The 22,111-nt window shown below is 52.9% G+C and overlaps 8 protein-coding genes across 8 annotated transcripts; 3 read left to right on the top strand and 5 right to left on the bottom strand.

Moving 5' to 3' along the window:
• Nucleotides 1–29: 29 nt before the first annotated feature.
• SEPMUDRAFT_39086 (protease B) lies at nucleotides 30–1,144 on the bottom strand (the record flags this gene model as incomplete). Its single annotated transcript, XM_016908731.1, has 2 exons — nucleotides 30–901; nucleotides 955–1,144. The coding sequence occupies 2 exons, from the start codon at nucleotides 1,142–1,144 to the stop codon at nucleotides 30–32; spliced, it is 1,062 nt and encodes a 353-aa protein (XP_016763437.1).
• Nucleotides 1,145–4,814: 3,670 nt separating this feature from the next.
• On the top strand, nucleotides 4,815–6,856 carry SEPMUDRAFT_37648 (alpha/beta-hydrolase; the record flags this gene model as incomplete). Its single annotated transcript, XM_016908676.1, has 4 exons — nucleotides 4,815–5,302; nucleotides 5,389–5,507; nucleotides 5,567–5,662; nucleotides 5,718–6,856. The coding sequence occupies 4 exons, from the start codon at nucleotides 4,815–4,817 to the stop codon at nucleotides 6,854–6,856; spliced, it is 1,842 nt and encodes a 613-aa protein (XP_016763436.1).
• Nucleotides 6,857–6,939: 83 nt separating this feature from the next.
• Nucleotides 6,940–8,230, bottom strand: SEPMUDRAFT_147236 (uncharacterized protein). Its single transcript, XM_016904166.1, has one exon. It carries the CDS (start codon nucleotides 8,030–8,032, stop codon nucleotides 7,091–7,093), a length of 942 nt encoding a protein of 313 aa, XP_016763435.1. The 5' UTR covers nucleotides 8,033–8,230; the 3' UTR covers nucleotides 6,940–7,090.
• Nucleotides 8,231–8,729: 499 nt separating this feature from the next.
• On the bottom strand, nucleotides 8,730–10,430 carry SEPMUDRAFT_147235 (peroxisomal membrane protein Pmp47). The gene is made up of 4 exons (XM_016904165.1): nucleotides 10,287–10,430; nucleotides 10,097–10,194; nucleotides 9,277–10,007; nucleotides 8,730–9,202 (listed from the first exon to the last, which is right to left on the bottom strand). The coding sequence occupies exons 1-4, from the start codon at nucleotides 10,296–10,298 to the stop codon at nucleotides 9,084–9,086; spliced, it is 960 nt and encodes a 319-aa protein (XP_016763434.1). The 5' UTR covers nucleotides 10,299–10,430; the 3' UTR covers nucleotides 8,730–9,083.
• Nucleotides 10,431–10,796: 366 nt separating this feature from the next.
• SEPMUDRAFT_154171 (ribonuclease H-like protein) lies at nucleotides 10,797–12,007 on the top strand (the record flags this gene model as incomplete). The annotated part of the gene is made up of 2 exons (XM_016907549.1): nucleotides 10,797–11,031; nucleotides 11,103–12,007. The coding sequence occupies exons 1-2, from the start codon at nucleotides 10,812–10,814 to the stop codon at nucleotides 12,005–12,007; spliced, it is 1,125 nt and encodes a 374-aa protein (XP_016763433.1). The 5' UTR covers nucleotides 10,797–10,811.
• Nucleotides 11,467–15,742, bottom strand: SEPMUDRAFT_147232 (uncharacterized protein). Its single transcript, XM_016904164.1, has 6 exons — nucleotides 15,358–15,742; nucleotides 14,943–15,296; nucleotides 14,340–14,882; nucleotides 14,091–14,230; nucleotides 13,835–14,033; nucleotides 11,467–13,775 (listed from the first exon to the last, which is right to left on the bottom strand). The coding sequence occupies exons 1-6, from the start codon at nucleotides 15,446–15,448 to the stop codon at nucleotides 12,334–12,336; spliced, it is 2,769 nt and encodes a 922-aa protein (XP_016763432.1). The 5' UTR covers nucleotides 15,449–15,742; the 3' UTR covers nucleotides 11,467–12,333.
• Nucleotides 15,743–16,790: 1,048 nt separating this feature from the next.
• SEPMUDRAFT_147231 (uncharacterized protein) lies at nucleotides 16,791–18,798 on the bottom strand. Its single transcript, XM_016904163.1, has one exon. The coding sequence runs from the start codon at nucleotides 18,678–18,680 to the stop codon at nucleotides 16,818–16,820; it is 1,863 nt and encodes a 620-aa protein (XP_016763431.1). The 5' UTR covers nucleotides 18,681–18,798; the 3' UTR covers nucleotides 16,791–16,817.
• A 496-nt stretch (nucleotides 18,799–19,294) lies between these two features.
• On the top strand, nucleotides 19,295–22,011 carry SEPMUDRAFT_147230 (ARM repeat-containing protein). The gene is made up of 2 exons (XM_016904162.1): nucleotides 19,295–19,727; nucleotides 19,783–22,011. Exons 1-2 carry the CDS (start codon nucleotides 19,494–19,496, stop codon nucleotides 21,208–21,210), a joined length of 1,662 nt encoding a protein of 553 aa, XP_016763430.1. The 5' UTR covers nucleotides 19,295–19,493; the 3' UTR covers nucleotides 21,211–22,011.
• Nucleotides 22,012–22,111: the final 100 nt, after the last annotated feature.

Here is a 22,111-nt window from a genome sequence, read left to right as displayed (position 1 = left end):
AAATATACGCTCTTAAATGATCACATGATCTAGCTCTGCGCAGCTATGCCCAGGCGTGGAGAAGAAGTCGTCTGGTCGAACACGACGTAGGTAGCCTTCATGAACACATCTCCGAAGATGGTGAAACCAATTCCATCATTGGGCTGAATACCACCAAAGCAAGTGCTGCCCGAGCTGTCGATGGGAGCATAGTTGATGTAGGAGCCAGGAACTGTGAACACCTTGCCACCGATGGAGACGTTGAAGTCTGGCAGAGTGTTGCGGCAGGGGAAGGTATATCCACCCTGGGAGTTGTCGAGCCTGGAGCCCGAGACGTGTGAGTAGTAGGAAGAGACGACGTTCGATGGAAGGTAGAGGAGCGAGGTTCCCGTGTCCATGATGGAGTCACCAATGTTTCCGCTCGTAGAACCCGAACCAGTGCTGTAGCCGCCAGCAGTGAACTGCCAAAATCCTTGAGAGGTATCGACTGCGGTATATGTGATGCTGCCGGTGTATTTGGAGGAGTCGATATAGCCGAAGTCGTACGTGCCTGCTTTGCCAGCCTTGAGGTCGACAGCAAAGAGCTTCTTTGCTAGACTGCTCTTGACGGTATCAAAGAAAGTAGTCTGCTGGTTGGGACTAACAGTGTTGATGCTAGAGAAGGCAAGGCCCAAGAGTCCATCGTTGTCCTGGTCCTGCGTGAATGCTGCAGACACTGAAGTAGCAGCCTCGACTGCCTGGGAGGTGGCGGTCACACCGCCAACGACGACCTTATCGGCGTAGACGGTACCACTTGCGCCGGAGCCATCACCGTAGCTAATGTCCCACGTCTGTCCAGATAGCTTCCGGCCAGAGGTGCTTGGGTTGTAGATAGCGTGACCGGACTGTTCGCTGCTTGGCATAAGCGTGGAGAACACCCAGACTGGAGAAATGTTAGTAAACGTTCCTGAGTGTCAATAAATGCTGTTGACGTACGATCAGCAGACCCGGTGTCGAAGTCGAGCTGGAGTGTCTTGCCGCCCACACTGACTGGAGAGAGGTAGGCTTGGTCGTACTGCTCGGGAGCAGCGGTGACACTGCCGCTCTGGACTGCGGCAGCCGCTGCTTGCACATGGTCCGGTGCAACAGCGCCCACCTTGGCATACTTGTTGTACGCCTTCATCATCTGTTGAGCTCCATTCTTGAAAACCTTTCCTCTTGGGACTTGTGTAATCTGGAACGACTTGCGGTTGGCAACTTCTGCTGCTGGAGCTGCGAGCGTAAGGGTTGCGGATGCGGCCAGGGCAGCCGACACAAATGCGTAGTGCATCTTAAATGGGGATCGAATGAGTGCGTCGCCTAGGTGGTAGAATGCTGTAGAGGCTGATTGAGCTGATGAGTGCACTTACAACGCAGGAGACATGTTTTATATGTCTGCTTCGGACAGCAGTGTACAAAGGCTGTCGCGAGTGGAGCTCAGCAGTCAGCCTGATCGACCGTACAGCCCGCAAGCAATCAACAAGAGTGGCCAGTCATGCGGTCTCTGTGGTTGTCCGCACGGCAGTACTCCTCGAAAGGCTTGGTATGTCGTCCCTCAAACGCATGTCCTACCACGAAAGTTTGGCTGGCAGGGGGACAATACCTTCCAAATTGGGCAGGTTGATCATATGCTGCATGCAGGCGGGCATACAGCTGAACAAAGGCATCTTTTCGTGCTAAGAAGCGGCAGAGGCAAGCAGAATACTAGCCAGTTGAATGCTAGCCAACTGGCTAGCACTGTAACGTCGGCCATGTGAGCCTAGATTGGTTAAAATGACGACTTGCGAAGGTCGGAGGTGTTTCGGGAAGGCCATGAGACTGCCGTATGGAGACGGCGCAAAAGGGTCATTACAGTCGAGGTGCACGAATGAGCGGGCAGGAAGGCGTCCCTCGCTCAAGTGGATCTGTGTGGGTGTCACTCGGATTGTCTGCGAACAATGTCAGTGAAGGGCTGGCAGTGCCACGAGTGGAAGCGCTGCCGCTGCCCAGACGTTGGCGAGGTCTACCTCCTACAGTCTGAGTGGTTCAGCTGTGACGGAAGATCGACTCGCCCCGGATTAGCGTGCTTGATGAAGGACAAGCTCTGCCGAGAGACTTGAAGTCATCTTGTCCTCTAGTCTTATCAAGTCTTGTGGTAGCTTATCATCTGCACACTACTGCAGTTGCGTCCATCGGCTCAGCCTTTGTCGTCCATGCATCTGTCACCGGCCTGGCATCCTGGTCACAGAAGGTGGCAATCTATGGGCTAGTGTGGCGCGTAGAAGCTGATTGGACAGGCGTGTCTCTTGTGGGTGCGATGTGCCACTCCAGCGCAGTGTGCCACGATGCACCCGTGGCGCTGGAGCATGTGGCGCGGCTCGTCTGATGCTGATGAAATGCTGCTGATAATTATTCTGAGACAGGCACAAATGCGCCGAGTCCGACTAGCAATATGTGTGGATCCTGCACACAAGAAGGCCAGTCGTCATGAGTGATGAGTCCTGGGCAACAAGATGCTGTGCAACACGCTGGCACGATGGCATCGCGTTTGGCACGTCACACGCCGCGGTTGTCCCTAAAGAGTACGGTACCTCTAGTCTGGTCTGTTCTTGCGCGGTGGGCCGTCTGTGACTTTAGCGAGAAGGTGCATATTGGAGGTGATGTGAAAGGTGGAAATTGATGGCGGGCAGTAGTCAGGTACGCTATAAGGCGAGCAATGATGTCGGCGGACCAATCCCGTGAGGTGGAAGGGCTGAAGTGAAGCATGGCTTGGTATGGCTTGGTATGGCGTGGAGGTGCGAAAGAAAGAAGAACGGAAGCTCAGTTCATGATTGGCAGGCGGGACCACTGCCAAGGAGCGGACATAGCCGAAGCAGCCACAAACACAAACTAGGTAAGGTAGTACATTGCTCCGATCTCCGACGCTCTCCCCCCTCTATATCTAGGAGGTACCTCCTAGCCCTTCTCGTTCGTTCCATGATTGTGATTGATTGCATCATGGCGGGCGCCGAGCGGTCGCACTCAGTGGACACGCCGTCCAGTGCGAGTGCAGAACGAGGACGCCATGTGTGACCAGATGTGGTGGGTGGGAAGAGAATACCTGCCGTGGTACAAGACTTACAAAAGCGCCGGCCGCTCAGCACCTCGTAGCGACGTCGCGTAGCATGGACCATTTCATACAGCACCTTACCTCCTACAGTACCTATGAGATAGGAGGTCATACCTATCCCATTTCCTCCTGCCCTCCATGCGATCGCCATGAGCATTCCACAAAGGGCAGCTATCAAAAGACTCCTTCAAAAGTCAAAATGCGACTTGGGCTTTGATAGCTCCCCTCGTTTCGCTCTATCTCTCCCTCTCCCTTTTTAAGCTCCTGTCACCCCGTACTGCTTCGATTCCCAGTAGTCATCACGCGACTACGGCGACATAGGCAGTTTGTCGACGCCATCTTCACCTCATACGACTCTACGCCGAGGGGACTACTACCACTTTCCCTTCCAGGAAGGTTGCGCTCCCGAGGCTCATATGGCAATACGAAGCATCCCCTGTCAAGAGGGAGAACGGCAATGGCAATTAGGAGGTACTGCGTCCTGTATTTCAACCTGTCCGCGGAGCCCCCCGAGGCTGTTCAACAGCGCTCCGCGGAGCTCGTGAGTCCGGAACCAATGTCAAGCACTCCAAGAATTTCGTCCTGCAACTGCGTGCATCAGTTTTCCACTGGGAGACAGCTCTCCATGCCTGACCTGTATGCACGTCAAGGCCCCCTTTCCATACCGGATTTGCTCAAATGCTGCGCTGACGGGGGCAGTGTCAAATGCCAGCACACTGCACGGCGTACAGAATATAGAGTGTTTCGCGCAGCAAGTCCCTGAATGCATCAACTGCGAGGACTCACGATACCCACTGTCCAAGCACACATAACAGCACCAGCCCCAAGGATGCAGGTGGCAACCGAGGACATCGAGGTAGGAGGTAGGAGGTAGGAGATGGGAGGTAGAAGCACTCGCCATCGGCCATCCCCGCCTTGCGGTCCGGCCCGCGCCGAAACCCCCGCATTCTTCAAATGTACCTCGGACCTCCACACCACACACCACCTCATTCACCACATTGACACCACCACGTGTAACAGCCGCTCCTGGGTACCGGTAGCAGAAGAAGCGGAACACCTATAGGAACACCCAAAGTGATCGCCAAGCCTATAGGTGTTCCGCTTCTTCTGCTACCCAAGCCTTTGGGTGTTCCACTTCTTCTGCTACCCAGGAGAGCCGCTCAAGCGTTCGCGCGGAGGTGTTTCTAAGGTTGTTATGGTCGATGTGATGGTCAATGCACGCAATGCAGCAATGTGGTCGAAGAAGCTATGGCTGAACCTCGTATCGACTGACAACAGAATCTCTTACACGCAACTGAAATTGCCAAGATCACGATGTGGTATACCCGCGGTTGCTCGAAAGTGCGAAGCGGGCAAGCCACCACAGCCAAGTTGTCATAGTAGACAGGACTGCAGAGCTACGTAGTCAGAGGCTTGGCCGCCTGTTGTTAAACATGCAGTCATAGCCCTCCGGTATGGGGAAGTGTGGTCTGCTTAATACTTGGCCCCCGCTATCTTCTTCTTCCTCCTCCTCCTCCTCCTCCTCCTCTTCTTCTTCTTCCGTGAATGTGGCAGGAAAACGGACAAAATGAGCGCAAGATACTGTATATGGATGGTGCTGCTCACCACTGCATGTGCTGCAGGTCACTTGAACGCCCGAACGGGGACCAGCACCTGTAGTGAGAATGGTGCGATTCTATGCAACGGCGAGGGCTATTTTGGTCAGTGCCACTCGGGTAGCATAGCATGGATGCCGACTGCAGCTGGAACCTGCTGTAAGGACGGGAAGATCGATTATTGCGAGCAGAACACAGCTTACACAGCCTCGAACCCACCAAACCCTTCGTCGACACCAGAGAGTCCAAGCACATCATGCTACAACGGGGGAGGCCCCACTGCAACGATCGATATTGGGACTGTGCAAGGAACGACTACTTCAATGCCAGCAGCGACAGCAGCAGTGAATCAGTACTTGGGCATTCCCTTTGCAAAGAGTCCACCCACGAGATTTGCACCTCCCGAGTCCATACAGTCATCAGGACAGACGATCAATGCCACCGCGTTCAAGCCCGCGTGTATCCAGCAATTCTCAGGACCAGCGCCTGTCGCAGAGATAACCAAAGCCGTGTTCAACAATCCTGGGGGCCCTGCTCCAGAGGAGAGTGAAGACTGCTTGTACTTGAATGTATACGCCCCAAGTTCTCCAGCGCCCTGCGATGGACGTGCAGTGCTATTCTGGTAAGTAATACTTTTCCCGTCAACAGTCTTGCCATCTCGGAAATAATAAGTCAGCTGCTCATCTCTGAATTTTGTGTGTTCTGCAGGATTTATGGCGGAGGATTGCAGCTGGGGACTGCAGGCCAACAGTACTATGATGGTAGCACGCTCGCGGCTTACGAGGATGTCATTGTCGTCACGGTTAATTACAGGACGAATGTCTTTGGTAAGCTACGAAGAAGATATGTGCCAGGGCAGGACACTGCTAATGAGCACGCTCTCTAGGTTTTGCCACGTCCCCCGAACTCCCCATCACCGAACAGAACCTTGGCTTCTTGGACCAACGAGCAGGTCTTGACTGGGTTCAGCGCAACATCGCAGGTCGGTCCGGACTCATTCCGTTTTCGCATTGGGAGTGGAAGCTGACAACTGGTAGCATTTGGTGGCTCACCGGACAAAGTCACCATCTTCGGCGAGTCTGCTGGCGGCTGGAGTGTGGATGCTCTATTGACATCATATAACAAGGGAGACACCGTTCCATTCCGTGGAGCGATCCTACAAAGTGGCCAAACCTCGTTCAGGTCGCAGCCGCGCCCTTTGACCTACGAACGATGGGGTCAACTCGCTGCAGCGTTGAATTGCTCGACGAGCTATAGCAGCAACTTGACCTGTATTCGCGCAGCAAACGCGACGACTATCAAATCCATCAATGAACAGCAGGGTCTGGAGTTCAGCCCAGTATTCGACAACAGAACCTTCTTCGTCAATGCAGCCGAAAGACGCGCACAAGGGCTCATCCCCAGCATACCCGTCCTCGGCGGATCGAACGCGCAAGAAGGCCGAGTGTTCCAGATCGGCCAGAATGATTCCCGACCATTTCTCGAACAAATCACAGCCAACAACAGCGCCGCCATCGATGCCATTGCCGCCGCCTATCCTCTGAGCGGCTTCGACTCCGGCCCGACGCCATACGATCAGCTCTCGCAAATCTACACCGAATACCTCTTTCAATGCCCCGCCGGACTGTGGGCCAACGCCTCTGCAGCGGCCGGGATTCCCACCTGGCAATACTATTACAATGCCTCGTTCTCCAACGTCCAACCCGTAGCGGGAATTCAAGCTTTGGGTGCCTATCACTCGAGTGAAATCCCTCTCGTGTTTGGATCATATTTGCCAATCAATGAGACCACGCAACAGTATGCCCTCCTCAAGACCATTCAGGGCGCATGGGCGAGATTTGCAAAGAATCCTGCTGGTGGGCCGGGTTGGAATCCCGTGGGCACCGGCTCGGCGAGTCAGGTGTTGGGTGCAGCACGAGGGATCGGTCCCACGGGGGCGATGGAAGTTGCAGGTGGTATCTACTTCAATGACAATTCCACTCTGCCGGGTAGTTTGGATATGGCAGTTCTTGGGACGCGTGGTTCGATACTGAGCTCGGGGATTACGGTTATTAACTCTGCGGAAGTCAATTCTCGATGTGGGCTTTTTGCACCGAGATATAGTGCGATTGCTGCGATGGATATGGTCACGGCGGCGGCGGCAGCAGCAGCAGCAGCGGAATACATACCTACCTAGGCAGGAGGAAATCGAAACGAACGACAGGAGAAATCGAAATAGAAAACAGTATCTATCAAGTGATAAATGTAAATTTCTACTTTGCCAATACTAGGTATTATCATATAGCAGAAGAAAGAAAGAATAAAGCGATTATAATATTGTAGCAGACCATGATATGAGATCGATCACATGGTCCATCAACACCCACTCCAACGCTCAAGCGCTCAAAAACAAAAAAAATCAATCAAATCTTCAAGATCCCCCTCCCACCACTCCACTCCACTCCACCATCTCCTCCCCACCAAACCCAAACTCCTCCTCATCCACCATCCCGCCCGTAGCAAACCGATACAAAGGCAACCACATTCCCGCATCCACAAATTTTGCTCGAAATCTCAACAATGCATCATCATCATCATCATCATTCTTTTCTCCCCTCCTTTGACTCCCCGCAATCCCCAAAAATCTCCAAATCGCCTCTTGGACTTCCCCCATGACGAGCAAATATGCATGACTGGCCATTTCATCCAAGACGTGATTTAACATCCAGACGAGAGGGAATTCTTCTTCTTCTTCGCATTCTTCTTCCTCTCGATCAAGATTTCTCCTTCTTCCATCCACTCCATTAAAAGCTCCTTTCAAAAATTGTATAATTTCCTTTCTTACCCCCTCCCTTTCATCCCTTTCTTCATCATCCCTCTCATCCCTTTCATCATCGTTTTCATTTTCATGATAATCGCAACGTACAATCGCATCAATTTCCTCGCCCAATAAAAACACCACAGAAAATAATCTCGCGAGAAGATGTATACGGTCGTCGAGAGCAGAGGGGAAAATTTTGCTTGCGAGACCGGGGAGGTCGGTTTTGAGATATGAGGTTGCTGAAGAAGAAGCTGAAAAAGAAGAAGAGGAAAAGGACCAGTGGGTGAGGATAAAATCGTGGGTTTGAGAGGTGATTTGTGTGCGGAGAGGGTGGTAATCATGATCGTGATGATGATGGGTAATGAGTTCGTAGTGTTCCGATTTGGGTTTTTCGTGGTGGTGTTTTTGCAATTGTGATTCGTCGTCTACATCCGAAGAAGAGTTGTCGTCGGAGTGAAATGAGACGGTATTGATGATGCAAGGGTCTTTTTCGAGATGGTGGTTTCGCAAGTCCACATTGTGAAGAGTTGTTGTTGTTGTTGTGGTCGCCATGGTGTATTGATTGATTGAGTAGGTGAGTAGGTGGCGAGAAAGAAAATATGTCTGAAAAAGCTCTTGTTCTGTTCTCTTCTGTTCCACTGCGTCTCAAAACAGAAGGCTGGTATCTCGATAGCGACTGATAGACAGATAGATAGACAATGCTTCAACCGTGTGTGTGTAACACGACTATCACTGCAGTAGTAGGTAAGCAAAAATATGGTAGCACAAGAGTTAGACGATGAAGAAAAACCAAAAGAAAAAAGACGGCAGCACCGTTGGCTTATGATAATTATTATTTTTTTTCTTCTCATCCTTCCATTCCTTCTAGGAGGTATCTACCCGTACCCTACCTGTACTTGTAGTCATGTACCGACTTTACCTACCCTAGGCCCTGCCCTAAAGAAGAAGATGCCTGATGCATGGATGTCACACTCTGTTGGTTTTATAGTTCTAGAAGGAATAAGACCCCAATTTCACGCCGGATTCGGCCACTCACAAGTCGTCTAAACACGCTCCACCTTCCGGATGGAGCAAGGCGGAAAAACTAGTTATCGCTAGCCACTGAAATCTTCAAATCCTTCCTCGCTTGCTCTCCCCATTTGGGTCAACGTGATTTGACCGTTCACGTTGCAGTTATGCAGTATCCATCCTTCCGTTGCTATAGCATCTTGCCGAATGGCGGAGAGGGGGTCTGAACTCGTCCATCGTGGACTTGTTAAAATTGTCATTGTTCACAGTTCGAGTAAGGTGGATTTCTACAATTACTACTACGAGGTAGTGAAGTTTCGCGATCCTAATCCCCCTGTTCCGAGTGCTGACTTTTCACATGGTTTAGGATGCCGGCCGGTGCCTTGCGCCCTAAGTTAAGGGCCCAAGACTCCTCCCGCAATAAAAATCGCCGTCCAGAACCCCGACAGGCGGTAGGCCTGCCCGAATCCACTCGTATTCAACGACTACTGTAGGCATCATCGTGGTCACGGCCAGCCCTTGGTTCTTTGCACCCAAGACACTACAGTGCACGTGTGAAGCTTGCTGCCGTAAAACCATCAACTGCTGCACTTCATTACGCCCTCTTTGCAGCGACGCTGCGACGAGCTTTGATCGTCATATCATACAGCGCATCCTTGAAAGCGAACAAGAACGCTGCCGTAAGAACAGATTGTGTGACCTTGGGTCCAATACCTACACACACAAGTACACTCGTCAGTACAGTCGCGCATCCCCGAATCATCGGCTACCACCAGACATGAACTCACCCCCATACAGACCAGCGGTTCCCTCCTCGTGGTAAATCTGCTTCAATGTCGCAATCATGCCCTGTTTCTTCGCATCCTTACTCGCCACATGGGCCCTCGACTTGACGGTGATGTATGGATAAGTGATGCTCGTGGCAGCCAACTTGCCCAAGGCACCCAGCACGAAAGAGTCTGTAGGTCCCACTTTCCTTCTCTTCTCGAGTGCCTGCTTCAGTTGCTCGAAAATCGTGTACTGCAAGATGGGGTTCATGACGAGGATCAGTGCTGGCAGGACACCGGCGAAGAGACGGAAGAAGCCATCTTCACGGATGATCTTGAGGAGAGTGGAAATGGTGCCGGGTTGGGCGGTGTTGACTTGTCGCTTCTCGCCCTCCTGGAGAGGGAGGGTTTCGGTGGACTCGTTTTTACGAGCCGTCATGCGTGTGTTGATGACCCAGATGGGGTTGGTGAGGAGAACGGTGGCCGAGCCGGCGAGCGCTCCCGCAGCCATGGACTCGAGAGTGGAGAGCTGTTTCTTCCCCGTGGACCTCTGGAAGAAGGCACGCGAGAACTCATACCAATAGTAGTAGACAAAGTTCGTGACGGTAATGCCAAAGAGCGCACTGTCCAGACCCGCGTACAGACCCACGACGCCCTCGCGGTCAATGATGCGCTTGGCTGCATCCAGGGTGCCGGTCGAAGCCTTTTTCTTCTCGACCTGCGCTCGCGTGGAGAGGGTGATGAGAGGATATCTGTGCCTTGGTCTCAGTACTGTCTCTGCCTCTGCCTCTGCCTCTGCTGGCTCTATTCAGCCAGTCGGACTACTGGCGCGGAAACTAACGTCAATGCCATGGAGAGGAGGCCTCCACCGGCGCCGGCCAGAGCGTGTGCGACATTGTCACTTTGCTGCTCGGCCGTCGTCTGCTGCGCTGCACTTTCCTGTTCGCGTGTCTTAGCCGATGTGGATCCACAGTACTCTGATATCAACATGAACAACAACTGCTGCTGCTCGCACACCGTCACGGGCTCACCTTCTGCGACATAATGGCCGATTTGCTCGCGGTGGGCGATGCAAGGAGAGAGGGAGGAGAGGGGAAGAGTAGACCTCGAGCAATAGGGCTACTTCATATGTCCAAGGTACCTGTATGCCACTGGACTGTAGGGCAGCAACCTACATGTATGGAAGAGTGCTAGGTCGGGTGCTTGTGATGAAAAACACATGCGCTCATACCGAGGCCCCCGTCACCCCTCGGTCATCGGTCATCGTCCTTCTATCCCCCTCCCGGTGCCGGCTTTCTCCCGCCTGGCTTTCTCCTGTTGATCTTGGCAGCTTGGCTGATCTGCTGACCCGCTCGCTTGGTTCTCGTCTTCCGTACCTCCTACCTTCTAGCACCAGTGTCCCGTGCTTCTACCTAGTCTGCCGTACTCTAACTTCTAGCGCGTCGCGTCTTCCCGCTATAGAAAACGCGTCTCCCAAACACGAAACTTGCAGCTATCACCACCACCACTACTACCACCACCACGACAACAGCTTCCCCATACCGTCCCCGCCCACAATGAACGAAACCATGGAAGAAGATCAGCCCGACCACACTCCCGACGTGCTCCAAGAAACGCCTCCCGCAGAAGTCTTCATCGCCCCTTCAATCCATCACGACAAAGTGCTGGCGGGAGAAAGTTATACCCACCACTCTGCAATCCCCCAAGCCATCCGAGAAGACATGACTACCGAATGTGTCTTGGGAATCGATGAAGCCGGTCGAGGTCCCGTTCTTGGTATGATGTGATTTTTTTTCACACTTTTTCCTCAACAAACAGCTAAGAACAGAAAAAAAAACATCATCCAGGTCCCATGGTCTACGGCCTCTTCTACCTCCCCACCACCTTCCACCACACCCTCCTCACGCAAACCTACAAATTCAACGACTCCAAACTCCTCACTCCAACTTTCCGCTCCCACCTCATGCAACAAATCTGCTCCCCCGAAACCCCTCTCTACACCCACTGCGGCTGGGCCATCCGTTCCCTTTCCGCCCAAGATATTTCCTCCAGCATGCTCCGTCCCACCCACACCCCCTTTACCTCCACCAGCGGAGCCATCAACGCCACCCCCCAAATATCCAATCTCAACAACCAAGCCATCGAAGCCACCATAACTCTCATCCACCAAATTCTCTACGACCTCAAAATTAATATCCAACATATATACATTGACACGATCGGAAAACCCGAAATCTATCAAGCGAAACTCGAGAAAATTTTCCCCGCGGTGAAAATTACCGTGGCGAAAAAGGCAGATAGTTTATTTCCGTGTGTGTCGGCGGCGTCGGTGTGTGCGAAAGTGACGAGGGATGCGGCGTTGGAGGTGTTGTATATGAAATCTGCGGAAGAAGAAGAAAGAAGAAGAAGAAACGATTCTGCCGAGGTGAAAACAACAACAACAACAATGGCATGGGGATCTGGATATCCCAGTGATGTACGTTGTGCGAATTGGCTCAAGAATAACATGGATCCGGTCTTTGGTTGGGGGAATGAATGTCGCTTCAGTTGGGGTACGGCCAAGGAGTTACTCGAAGTCAGAGGCGCTCCTTGCCGAGTCGATTGGCCAGAGGCCGATGACGCCGAAGAAAATGATAATATGAAATTGACCGGCTACTTCACCGGTGCCAATGATGGCGATGATGACGATCTCGAGAAAGAGGATGAGCTTGGAAATTGGTATGGCAGAAGGGTGACCGAGGAGGTCTTCTGAAGAGGACCGGATGGTCTGATTACATGTATTGCGCACAATTGGGTACGTTTCAGCGTGCAGTAAGTGGAAATGGTAGACAGAACATCACTCCCTCGTGTGTTGTATTGCAAATGACTTGACTAAAACGACAACTAAAGCCCAACGCGAGCAGTATGATTAACTGAGTGGCACTGGTACTGATCAATTGTTTTTCGGAACGCAGCAGTCGCAACAGCAAAACGAATTGGGTATCTCATCGCCAACACCAAACGGCAGCCATGGCATTTTCCAGTATCAAGCCGACTGGTACGACAAGGCACTGGCGTAATGAACGCGCACATCCTCCTTTAGATTTGACGAGTGGGCTGGAATGCGCCATCAACCTGGTTGCTGAAAGAAAGATTTGGCTGGCCCGTGACCGACTTGTTCTCGCCGATGCGCGAAGCACCACCATTCATCGAGTCTGTGTAGGGTGCGGTGCCGCCAATCTGGCGACCTTCTGCACTGCTAGAACCGTACGTGTCCTGGACTCCTGTGCTCTGGGAGCCGTAGGTGTTTGGGACTCCGGTGTTCTGGGTCAGATTACCCGATGATAGGCCGCCGGAAGTACTGCTCTGCTGTGCGCCAGAAGAGGGACCTCTCAGACCACTCTGAGTGACGTTGTGGGGTTTGCGGGTAACCTTACCAGCAGGGGGCAAACTCTTAGTTGGGCTAGCCGTGCCAATGCTGAAGACTGGGCTCTCCCACTTTTCGCCCTTAGCGGCAAGCTGCTGGTACTCGGTAGCCTTGGTAGAGATGCCACCTGGAAGGGAGATGTTCTTGAAGATCGAATCGTTCTGGGTCATAGCCACATTCACGTTCGTGTCCTTGGTTTTCTCCTTGGCGGCCTCCTTCTTCTTTTGACCTTTCTGCATCTGCGCCTGGAAGGCATTGAAATACTTCTGGTAGATACTCTGGAGATGTTCTGGGTCCGGGTTGTTCTTCGCCTCTTCCGTAGCGCGGTCAACTTCTTGCTTCACCTGATACAAGAACGCATCAAGCTTGCCAACGCTGTCCCGGACTTGCTTTTCAATCACCTTCTGGATCACTGGTCGCAGGACCTTGAGAAGGACTGGTTTGAACAGACTGAACAGTAACTTGTGGTTAGACTGCTTGACCTTGATGTTCACATTCTTCACATCAACATTGATGGTGTTGATCTTGAAGAAGTGGCTGCGATCCTTCTTGTCGGCGGTCTCCATGGCCACCTTGAAGCTGAGGCCAGTGCCACCAAGGAAGATATCCAGCAATCCCTTGTCGGTGATGGAAGGAAAGCCTTGCTTCTTCTTGACGTAGTAGGCGACGTCCTTGAGGTCCATTTGGATACCTGAGACTGCGAGCATGACCTTGTTCTTGTTCTTCGATTGGAAGCCCTTGCGGCCCCAGCGCCAGTAGTTATCAGAACCGAACTCGAACATGTTTGGAGCCAGATTGTCGCCCTCGAGGACCAGGTTCTCCACAATAGCATCAATCTGTGGGTCAGAAACCTCGATGCGTGGGATTGGAACGTAGCGGACGTTCTCGAAGAAGCCAGGAATGATGACCTCGGTGAGATCTTTGATCAAATGTGGCTTGAACTCCGCCTTGCCCTCAGAGTCATTGCCCAGATCCTTGAACAACTTCTCCATCGAAGCTGCGAACTCCTTGTTCTGGCGGTCCTCCTCGAATTGACCAGCCAAGAACTTGGTCTCGTCGGCGACACGGTTGGTGTGGTCGCGGTAGCGATCGCGGAGGAGGAAGTCACCGTGGTCTGAGAAAAGATGGTTAGTTGAGCCCATGCGGTCACGACACGGAGATGAAGTGGCATACCGTATAGCTTGTTCCACTCCTCATTCGACTCGTCCTGGAGAATGTAGCCTTGCTCCTTGAGGCAGCGGCGGATGAATGCATCGAGTTTTCGGAAGAAGCCCTTGAGTTCAGGGTCCTTGTCGGCGTCTCGGTAGATCTGGTTGATGGAATCGAAGAGGTCATCGAACGAGGTGTTGTTGGCGAATCGCTCCAAAAGGGTCTTTAATGAAATCAGCATATGCTGATGACTGTGAGCAAAATCTAATCAAATACGCACTCTGAGGTTAGCTTCCGCGGTTTTCAGGGTATCCTGGCTATGGGCACCTTTCACGGCTCCCGTCGTTTGAGCCGCCACATCCTTAGTGTGGCCAGTGTATTCCTCGGCCAAGCGGAGGAGCGTGTCAACTGCTTGTTGATCTGTGATTTATTGTCAGTGGATGTGCTACCGTTCCCTTGACGAGGATCATGGACAGTGATCAAGGGAACACCATCTTTGGAGACGGCACTGGCAGCGAGGAAAACTCACAGTCCTGGTGACCCTGAATCTCCACAATCATCTTCTTCAGGCGGTAAATGGTCTGCTCGCGACGCTCCTTTGGCACCTTCTTCTGGAAGTATTCCTTGGTCTTCTGACGGTATTCGCGAACCTGCTGCTTGTCGTTCTCGTCCATCTCATCCCATGTCTTCTGGGCTTTCTGTTGAGTACGGTCTGCGGCGACCTTGGCACCTTGCTTGCCATCGATACCAGTCTGGACGCCAGTCTGCTGCTCTTGGCGGGCGAGATCTGCAGCATCAGCGGGATCGCGAGAGCCAGCTGGGTGTGCAGCCTGAGTGGCATCACCTGCGACATCCTTGACATGGCCCTTTGCCTCTGACTTGCTCATTGGCATGGCGGACTTGACCTGGTTCTTGATATTACCCGTGCTGAGATCCGGAGCCTCATGCCAGGTGTTATCTTCGGCTGGCTCATCGATCTGGTTGAGACGCTGCTCATCTGGGTTAATGGCAGATGCTGCGTTCTGTGCGGCATCGCCGGCCATGTCACGGAACAGCACAACGGAGTCGCTCACTGCAATCATGTCAGCACATCATGCGCATGACGACAAGGACTCGAACATTAACAACATACGTAGCTTGCGGAACTGGCCATTGGTGATGATGAGTTGGCCCAGAGTACGCAGACCCTCGAGGGCCTGCTGGCCGTGCTGTTGTGCAGTCTCCTTGTCGATTGGAGCACCTGGTGTTGAGGCATTGCCAGCACCGATGCCTTGTGTCTGCCAAATGAAATCCTGGATGAGATCGCCCTCGTTCTTGGTCAAAAGCAGAAGCTTTGCCTTCTCGATCACATCACGGAGATCATGGACGAGTACCTGACCGTCCTGCGAAAGCTTTGTGGGTGGGGATTGCAGCGCCTTCCACGAAAGCGCCGAGTTCATCGCAACATCAATCTGCTGGTTCGTGGGAGCCTTGCCCTTAGCGAAAGCTAGAGAGATAAAAAGTCAGCGGCGCTCCCAGCACCCACTCGTCGAGTCGAGCGCACATACCTGAGTAGATTCCATAGAGCTGGAGCTTGGCGTTGATGTCCTTCTCCTTCACCTTGGGGTCGGTGGGCACGTTGACCGATTTCGAGGTCATGATGGCGGTTGTGTTGTCGTTATTCTGATAGCTGGGCTATGCTCGAAGGTGGTGGTGTTCGTGAAGAGTCGTTTCGCGTGTCTTTGTTGTTGCACTCGCGCTGTTTGCAGCAGGCTGGGATGCTGACTGAAGTGATGCAGAGTACTGGAATGCGCAAGCTGAAGGGGTATCTCGAGAATTATGCAGCGCGCGCAAGCGTCAATTGTGTGGGAAGTGTGGGCTGGAAGGAAGGGAGAGAGAGGAAGGGGAAAGAGTGAGGGAGAGAGAGCGAGGGAGACGCGCGAGAGGAGGTAGTATTGGCGGGTTGTGGGAAGGAACAGAACAGGCGCAGGCGTAGGGAAGGCGTTGACACGCGCGGGTCCATGCTTCCCAGTTCGTGACGGGACTGGGAGCTGAGATTCATTGCTGAGGGAATCACGACAAACAATGACGACACACAGCCTGGCACGCAGGTCTTCCAGTTCAAGGTGTCCATTTCTCCTCTTTCAGGATTACAGCACATTACTGCCGCCATAGACACGCAAGGACTCGTCTGCCTTGATTTTCCTCGCGTACGAACGCCAGGGCCAGCATGTCCTCCTCCTGGCAGACATGAGATGTGCAGTCCACGAACATGGTGACGTAATCATCGACGGCAGATCGCAATCCCTTCCATGTCCAATTTACACAGACTTTGCCCAGCCCTCCCTTTCCGTTCAGTCGCCCTCTCATCAGACGCTGTGCCTAGGTACAGTCGATACAAGCGAAGTATGGCGGACCTCGTTCCATGATGATGACTGTGACGAAGTCCAGACCAGGACCTGCCAGAGCTTCTTTGCTGAGCTTGACCGCGGCATTGGCACGGCGAGCAGGTCACCCTTGACAACCACCACATGAGCCTGAGCGATCTCCGCCGGGGAAATTGACCCAAGCAACAAGAGAAGGCTAAACATGGACATGCACAGACGATCGAACATCCCTGGCCCAACACGACGATTCGGTTGTGGCTTTCCTCCGATCGACCTCCGCGCCCTGGTCCATGAAGTGGCGCAGACATTACAACACGTTGTCTTGGACAAAGTTACAGTATCCGTCGAATGTATCATAGCACAATGGCAATGTGACAGGTGAATGATGGGTGCATGGTGAGATCCATGCTTGCTCGGTCTGATCATTGGAATTTCACGACGGCGTCCTCGTTGTCGTAGGAGGTATGTTGACGAGTCGAATGTGACGGAGTAAAGGCCACCGCCACTGCATGCACCAGCCCTGCAATTTAGAAAGCACGAGCATGGATAGACCTAACTTCCAGTCACACGCGCCCGTGTCACGCCTCTAGACGATCGCACGTGACTGCGTGAACGGGATCTAAAGGTGAACTGCACGCTACCTAAGAAATCGTAACCCCAAACATTCTGTGCATGCGCAGCCAGCGCTTACAGCTTCCAGCACCGCTATGCCCGCTGGAGATATCTTCGTCCATCTCAATGCCATACTCTTCAATGCAGCACCGAAAAGCTTTGTTGCTGAGCGCATCTCCCTCGCCCTTCTCCTCGAGATTGCCCCACAGAATGAATAGTTTCTCTTTGAGCTGTCTCAGCAATCCAGGTCTGTGCCGCAGGTCGTCTGGGTCAGGCACATCGCCGAGTAGGAATTGTGCCTCATCGTGCTGCACATGTACCCATACACGATTCTCTTCTGCTGACTCTCTCGAACTGGACGCATCCTCAAGCAAGAGGGAGAACGCCCACTCGTACTTGGGAGATCCCTCGAGAGTCCACAAATCAGGATGGGAGCCGCTATCGCCACCTGTGTCGAGCACTGCGAAGTCTTCGAGCGCCGTGGGTTGGTAGTCAACGACACGGACGTTCGCACAGTACCTTGCATTGATGAATGGCAAGGGATACCGCAGTCCTTCCGGGGTTTCATTGGCATGCCATCTATTCTCTTCGTCAATGATGTCCTTCACTTTCATCACTGATAGTCCTTCTTCGTGCATGCACCGAATATGCTGATTGTGATCCTCAGTCCTGGTCGCCTTTGCCTTTGCCTTCTCTCTCCTCTCCTTCTTCTCCATCTCCTTCTCCCTTTTCTTAGCGGTCTTGGATTTCTTCTGTGGCACACCTGCTTGCACTGGGGCATTCTGAAGAAGCCGAGTATCGCGCGTCACCCAGTACTTCTCCTTCCTCTTGATCATGGACTGACAGTCGGGCCCCGAAGTATCTCGAACTAAGCGGATTTTGATCTGATCGGGATCTCTATTGTCTGGCCACATGTCGCCTTCGAGAAACCCACCAATGGGCGATATCCTCCTCTTGACATTCCTCAAATGAACAATGTTTCCTTCTTTCACGTTGTTGGCAGCGAATGCAGCATGTGGTGGTTTGACGTTAATCTTCATGACGAGATGACCATACGGGCCCGGCCAGTTCTTCATCGCAACTTCGCTGTAGCCGAACGCGTCTCCATCACGCTCACGAGAAATTTCTCCTTCTTGTTCTGGTGCCGCATAAGGTCGCAGTGCCTCATTCGCAGTGTAGTCTGAGATATAAAGATCGCAGCCCCCGTATTGCGCAGGATAGCACTTCACTACGAAGCCTACCAAGTCTGCAAATTGCCAATCTCGAAGATCTTCGATCAGGCTGAATTTGGGCCCAAACCCGTATGGTCCACCCGAAGTCCTCGCACGTTTGGCAGCAGAGACTTCCGTAGTGCTGTCCTGAGGCAGAGGGCGGGTTGCCATCTTGCCAAGCGATTGGTTCACTCGAGGCTTCATGTCTTCCTTGATGCGGATAACATAATCTTGCTCTTGCAAGTTGAAGTTGTCGACATCCTTTGGTATGCCTAAGCGTTCAAGCTTCTGATTGTTCACGTATGCAATGGCAAAACTTTTGTCCGGAATGGCGGCTCCAGGAAAGACAATGCAGCCCGTTGTCCAGTTGGTCACAGCTACTCGCGAATAATCAAACGTCATCATTTTGATGTTGCGAAAGAGTACGACGTCCCCGATGTTTCGCACTTTGGGCAGATGTTCGGGATCATCAATGAAGGATCTACACGTGAGTCCTTGCGCACCTTCAGCTGCCATAGAAAGTCTGTAGTCCAGGAGCCGAAAGCTGATGGTATGCTGGCCAGTCTTTGTCAGCATCGGCTGCATGAGGTCGACAACAACGCCAATGATGTTGACAAAGGTCTGATCGGGTGTTTTGTACGCAGACGCAAGGTCTATGAAACCCTTGGGTGGCGTTGCCATCTTGGGATATGGTGCCTCAGCAGGAGGGTGATGTTGTGATAACAGAAGCGCGACAATTGTTTAAAAGAACCGCGTGCAACGCGTATGGGCGAGCTTGTGCTTCAATGAATGTGCCTTTGGGTGCGCGACCAATTCCGCCAGCGGCTCTCGAGGTCTATGAACATGTTAGGCGGGTTGGGAGGTGATCTGAGCCAGGCGAGAATCGCAAAATCTGGCTCTGCAGAAGTCACTAGTGGTAGGAAGTGGTTGCCAGCTTGTCCGTGGTGAAGCACACGCGCCGCTCTGGAGAAAGGGCCCAAGGAAGGCTACCTAATCAATCTCTGTTGCATGTGAAAGTGTCGAGCAACTGCGTCGGTGTTGTGGCATGGAGCACTTCACTCACCGCTTGCCAGAGAGGGTGTTTGCACCTACCTATTCCGAAGCACTAGTGATTCCAGGTAAGGTGGGAGCGTGAACGGCTTTTCACTGTTGTTATTAGTACATGAGGTGTACAAAGGAGGACGTGCTTCCACACTCAGCGGCTTACCTTTGTGCCACGACTTCTTGCGGCGACGAGCGAGCACAGACGTGCGGGACAGACAGGGCTGTTTTCCTTTCGACTACCACCACCACCTCGACGCTCTCATCGCTGCGTTACCACATCACGCCACCCTCTTCTTGTCTGCGGCTTCTGCGATAGAGCCAGACCATCACATCAGCTTCCACCGTACCGAAGATCTCGGCTCCGTTGGCGACGACATCGCATTCCATCCACGACGCACCATTGCCTCCACACACCACGTCGTGCACCATCACACGTAGCTCTTAGCAAACATGGCGGAACGCTACATACCCGAGCACCGCCGCAACAACTTCAAGGCGAAGAGCACATTCAAGCCTGACGAGCTTCGCCGTCGCCGTGAAGAGCAGCAGGTCGAGATCCGCAAGCAGAAGCGCGAGGAGAACCTTGCAAAGCGACGGGGAATCAACGCTGGCTCCGAGCGGCTGGGTGCTTCGTTGGGCGCTGCCCCAGACAGCGACGATGAGGGTGCCACGAACGAGAATCAGGTTCGTGCATACGAAGCATCTCAAACCAGTGCCGCCTTACTGACTGATCATGTAGTTGGACGAGGAGCTCCCACAAATGGTTCGGGGCGTGTTTTCCGACAAGATCGAGGATCAGATTGCAGCCACCACCAAATTCAGAAAGCTTCTCAGCAAGGAGCGCAATCCTCCAATCGAGCGAGTCATTGAGAACAACGTCGTTCCCAGATTCGTCGAATTCCTCCGCTCACCACACACACTCGTGCAATTCGAGGCAGCCTGGGCGCTGACCAACATCGCTTCAGGCTCGGCGCAGCAGACACAGGTTGTCATTGAACATGGAGCAGTGCCTATCTTCGTTGAGCTTCTCAGCAGTCCCGAGCCGGATGTGCGGGAACAGGCTGTGTGGGCTCTCGGAAACATTGCAGGAGACAGTCCAGCGTGCAGGGACTTTGTGCTTGCTCAGGGCGCTCTGGCGCCGCTTGTACGCCTTCTGGGTGATAGCCGCAAGCTGAGCATGCTCCGCAATGCCACCTGGACCCTCAGCAACTTCTGTCGGGGCAAGACACCTCAACCGGACTGGAATACGATTGCTCCAGCGCTGCCGGTGCTTGCCAAGCTGGTGTATTCTCTCGACGATGAGGTTCTCATCGATGCATGCTGGGCTATTTCCTATTTGAGTGACGGCTCGAATGACAAGATTCAGGCGGTGATCGAGGCCAATATTCCACGTCGGTTGGTAGAGTTGCTCATGCATGCATCTACTTCGGTTCAGACTCCTGCTCTTCGCTCGGTTGGCAACATCGTGACCGGAGATGACGTGCAGACCCAGCTTATCATCAACTGCGGCGCCCTCGGAGCTCTGTTGTCCCTCCTGAGCAGTACCAAGGACGGCATTCGTAAGGAGGCATGCTGGACTATCTCCAACATCACAGCTGGCAACAGCACACAGATCCAAGCCGTCATCGACGCCAACATCATGCCACCACTCATCCATCTCCTGAGCCACGGCGACTTCAAGACCCGCAAAGAAGCTTGCTGGGCCATCAGCAATGCAACCAGCGGCGGTCTTCAGAAGCCAGACCAAATTCGTTTCCTTGTTCAGCAAGGAGCTATCCGTCCTCTGTGCGATTTGCTGAACTGCCCTGACAACAAGATCATACAAGTCGCTCTCGACGGCCTCGAGAACATCCTCAAGGTTGGCGACATGGACAAAGAAGCCCAAGATGGTAGTGCTGAGCCGCCAGTCAACAAGTATGCTCTGTTCATTGAAGACTGTGGAGGCATGGAAAAGATCCACGACTGCCAAAACAACAGCAACGAAGAGATCTACATGAAGGCCTACAACATCATTGAGAAGTACTTCTCTGACGAGGAGGGTGATGCAGAGGTCAACGAACTTGCACCTGCTCAAGGCCAGGATGGACAATTTGGCTTCGGCGCTCAGCAGCAACAGCAAAACTTCAACTTTGCCAATGGTGGCGATGGAGAAAGCATGGACATGTAAAGATGCATTGTGAATGCACATCCATGGCAACGTCCAGCCCAACCATGAATCGAGATAAGCAGAAGAGCATATTATCTCGTGGCAGCGGTCCAGCTTCCAGGACTCAAGGTAAGTCAGCAGCATTAGGCGCCCACGGCAGTATGTACCTCAAGACGACTGCCGGTGGCGTCAACGACTGCGCCACCCCGTTTTCGACATGCGCGCGCGAGCCAGTATCGAACCAGCACTGCACAGAAGCAGTTTGTGCGATGCGACACCCACCCGTCCCTCAACACCGTCAGCCCCACGCAAGCCACACTACATGACCCTTCTTCACTGATACCCCCAACAACAACACCTGGCCCCTCCCCCCTTTTGACATCGACAACTCATCATGGACTTCAACATACACACCTTCACTCAGACAAAGATTGTCGAGACTCCTTTGGCCATGCTACCTGAACGGCATTATGGGTAGCATTGCTTCTGCGCATACATAACGGCGCTGATGGGTTGACGCTGGGAGAGGTGGAAAGAGGCAGCACCACGAATAGCTTGGGCAATTCATGATGGCACGTCATATGCTTGACCCAACGCGTGTTGCGTTTGCCCTTTCGTGTTGATAGAAAATGGAATCATAGCAAAATCACAGCGTACCGTTCCCCGAAACTTGACATGTGACTGTAGAAGGTAGGAAATGAATGCATCAGGTCTGGACCCAGTGCCACGTTATGAGAGGAGTGAACACCTTGAGTATACCAATGTCATGGAGGGTATCTATGCTACCTACCTACCGCTCCCGACTTCCACCTAATCCAAAATGCCACTTGCCAAAGCAGAGTATTTTACCAATCTCAAGTCCCTCAATCTCAATCTCAATCTCTATCTCCATCTCCATCTCAATAACGGTTCACAATTTGAC

The sequence above is a fragment of the Sphaerulina musiva genome (genome assembly GCF_000320565.1).
Source record: "Sphaerulina musiva SO2202 unplaced genomic scaffold SEPMUscaffold_2, whole genome shotgun sequence".
NCBI lineage: Eukaryota > Fungi > Ascomycota > Dothideomycetes > Mycosphaerellales > Mycosphaerellaceae > Sphaerulina > Sphaerulina musiva.
The sequence above is the reverse complement of the archived record's forward strand: the minus strand, read 5'-3'. Positions and strand labels throughout refer to the sequence as shown.

What these genes read in the sequence shown, in the direction of transcription:
- SEPMUDRAFT_147236 (XM_016904166.1), bottom strand. Translation starts at nt 8,032, where the DNA reads ATGGCGACCACAACAACAACAACAACTCTTCACAATGTGGACTTGCGA.
- SEPMUDRAFT_147231 (XM_016904163.1), bottom strand. Translation starts at nt 18,680, where the DNA reads ATGGCAACGCCACCCAAGGGTTTCATAGACCTTGCGTCTGCGTACAAA.
- SEPMUDRAFT_147230 (XM_016904162.1), top strand. Translation starts at nt 19,494, where the DNA reads ATGGCGGAACGCTACATACCCGAGCACCGCCGCAACAACTTCAAGGCG. An exon ending in GTGCCACGAACGAGAATCAG is followed by an intron (nt 19,728 to 19,782) that starts GTTCGTGCATAC and finishes CTGATCATGTAG; the next exon opens with TTGGACGAGGAGCTCCCACA.
- SEPMUDRAFT_147235 (XM_016904165.1), bottom strand. An exon ending in CTCCTCTCCATGGCATTGAC is followed by an intron (nt 10,008 to 10,096) that starts GTTAGTTTCCGC and finishes ACCAAGGCACAG; the next exon opens with ATATCCTCTCATCACCCTCT. An exon ending in AACCGCTGGTCTGTATGGGG is followed by an intron (nt 9,203 to 9,276) that starts GTGAGTTCATGT and finishes TTGTGTGTGTAG; the next exon opens with GTATTGGACCCAAGGTCACA.
- SEPMUDRAFT_147232 (XM_016904164.1), bottom strand. Translation starts at nt 15,448, where the DNA reads ATGACCTCGAAATCGGTCAACGTGCCCACCGACCCCAAGGTGAAGGAG. An exon ending in TGGCCAGTTCCGCAAGCTAC is followed by an intron (nt 14,883 to 14,942) that starts GTATGTTGTTAA and finishes ACATGATTGCAG; the next exon opens with TGAGCGACTCCGTTGTGCTG. An exon ending in GATTCAGGGTCACCAGGACT is followed by an intron (nt 14,231 to 14,339) that starts GTGAGTTTTCCT and finishes AATAAATCACAG; the next exon opens with ATCAACAAGCAGTTGACACG.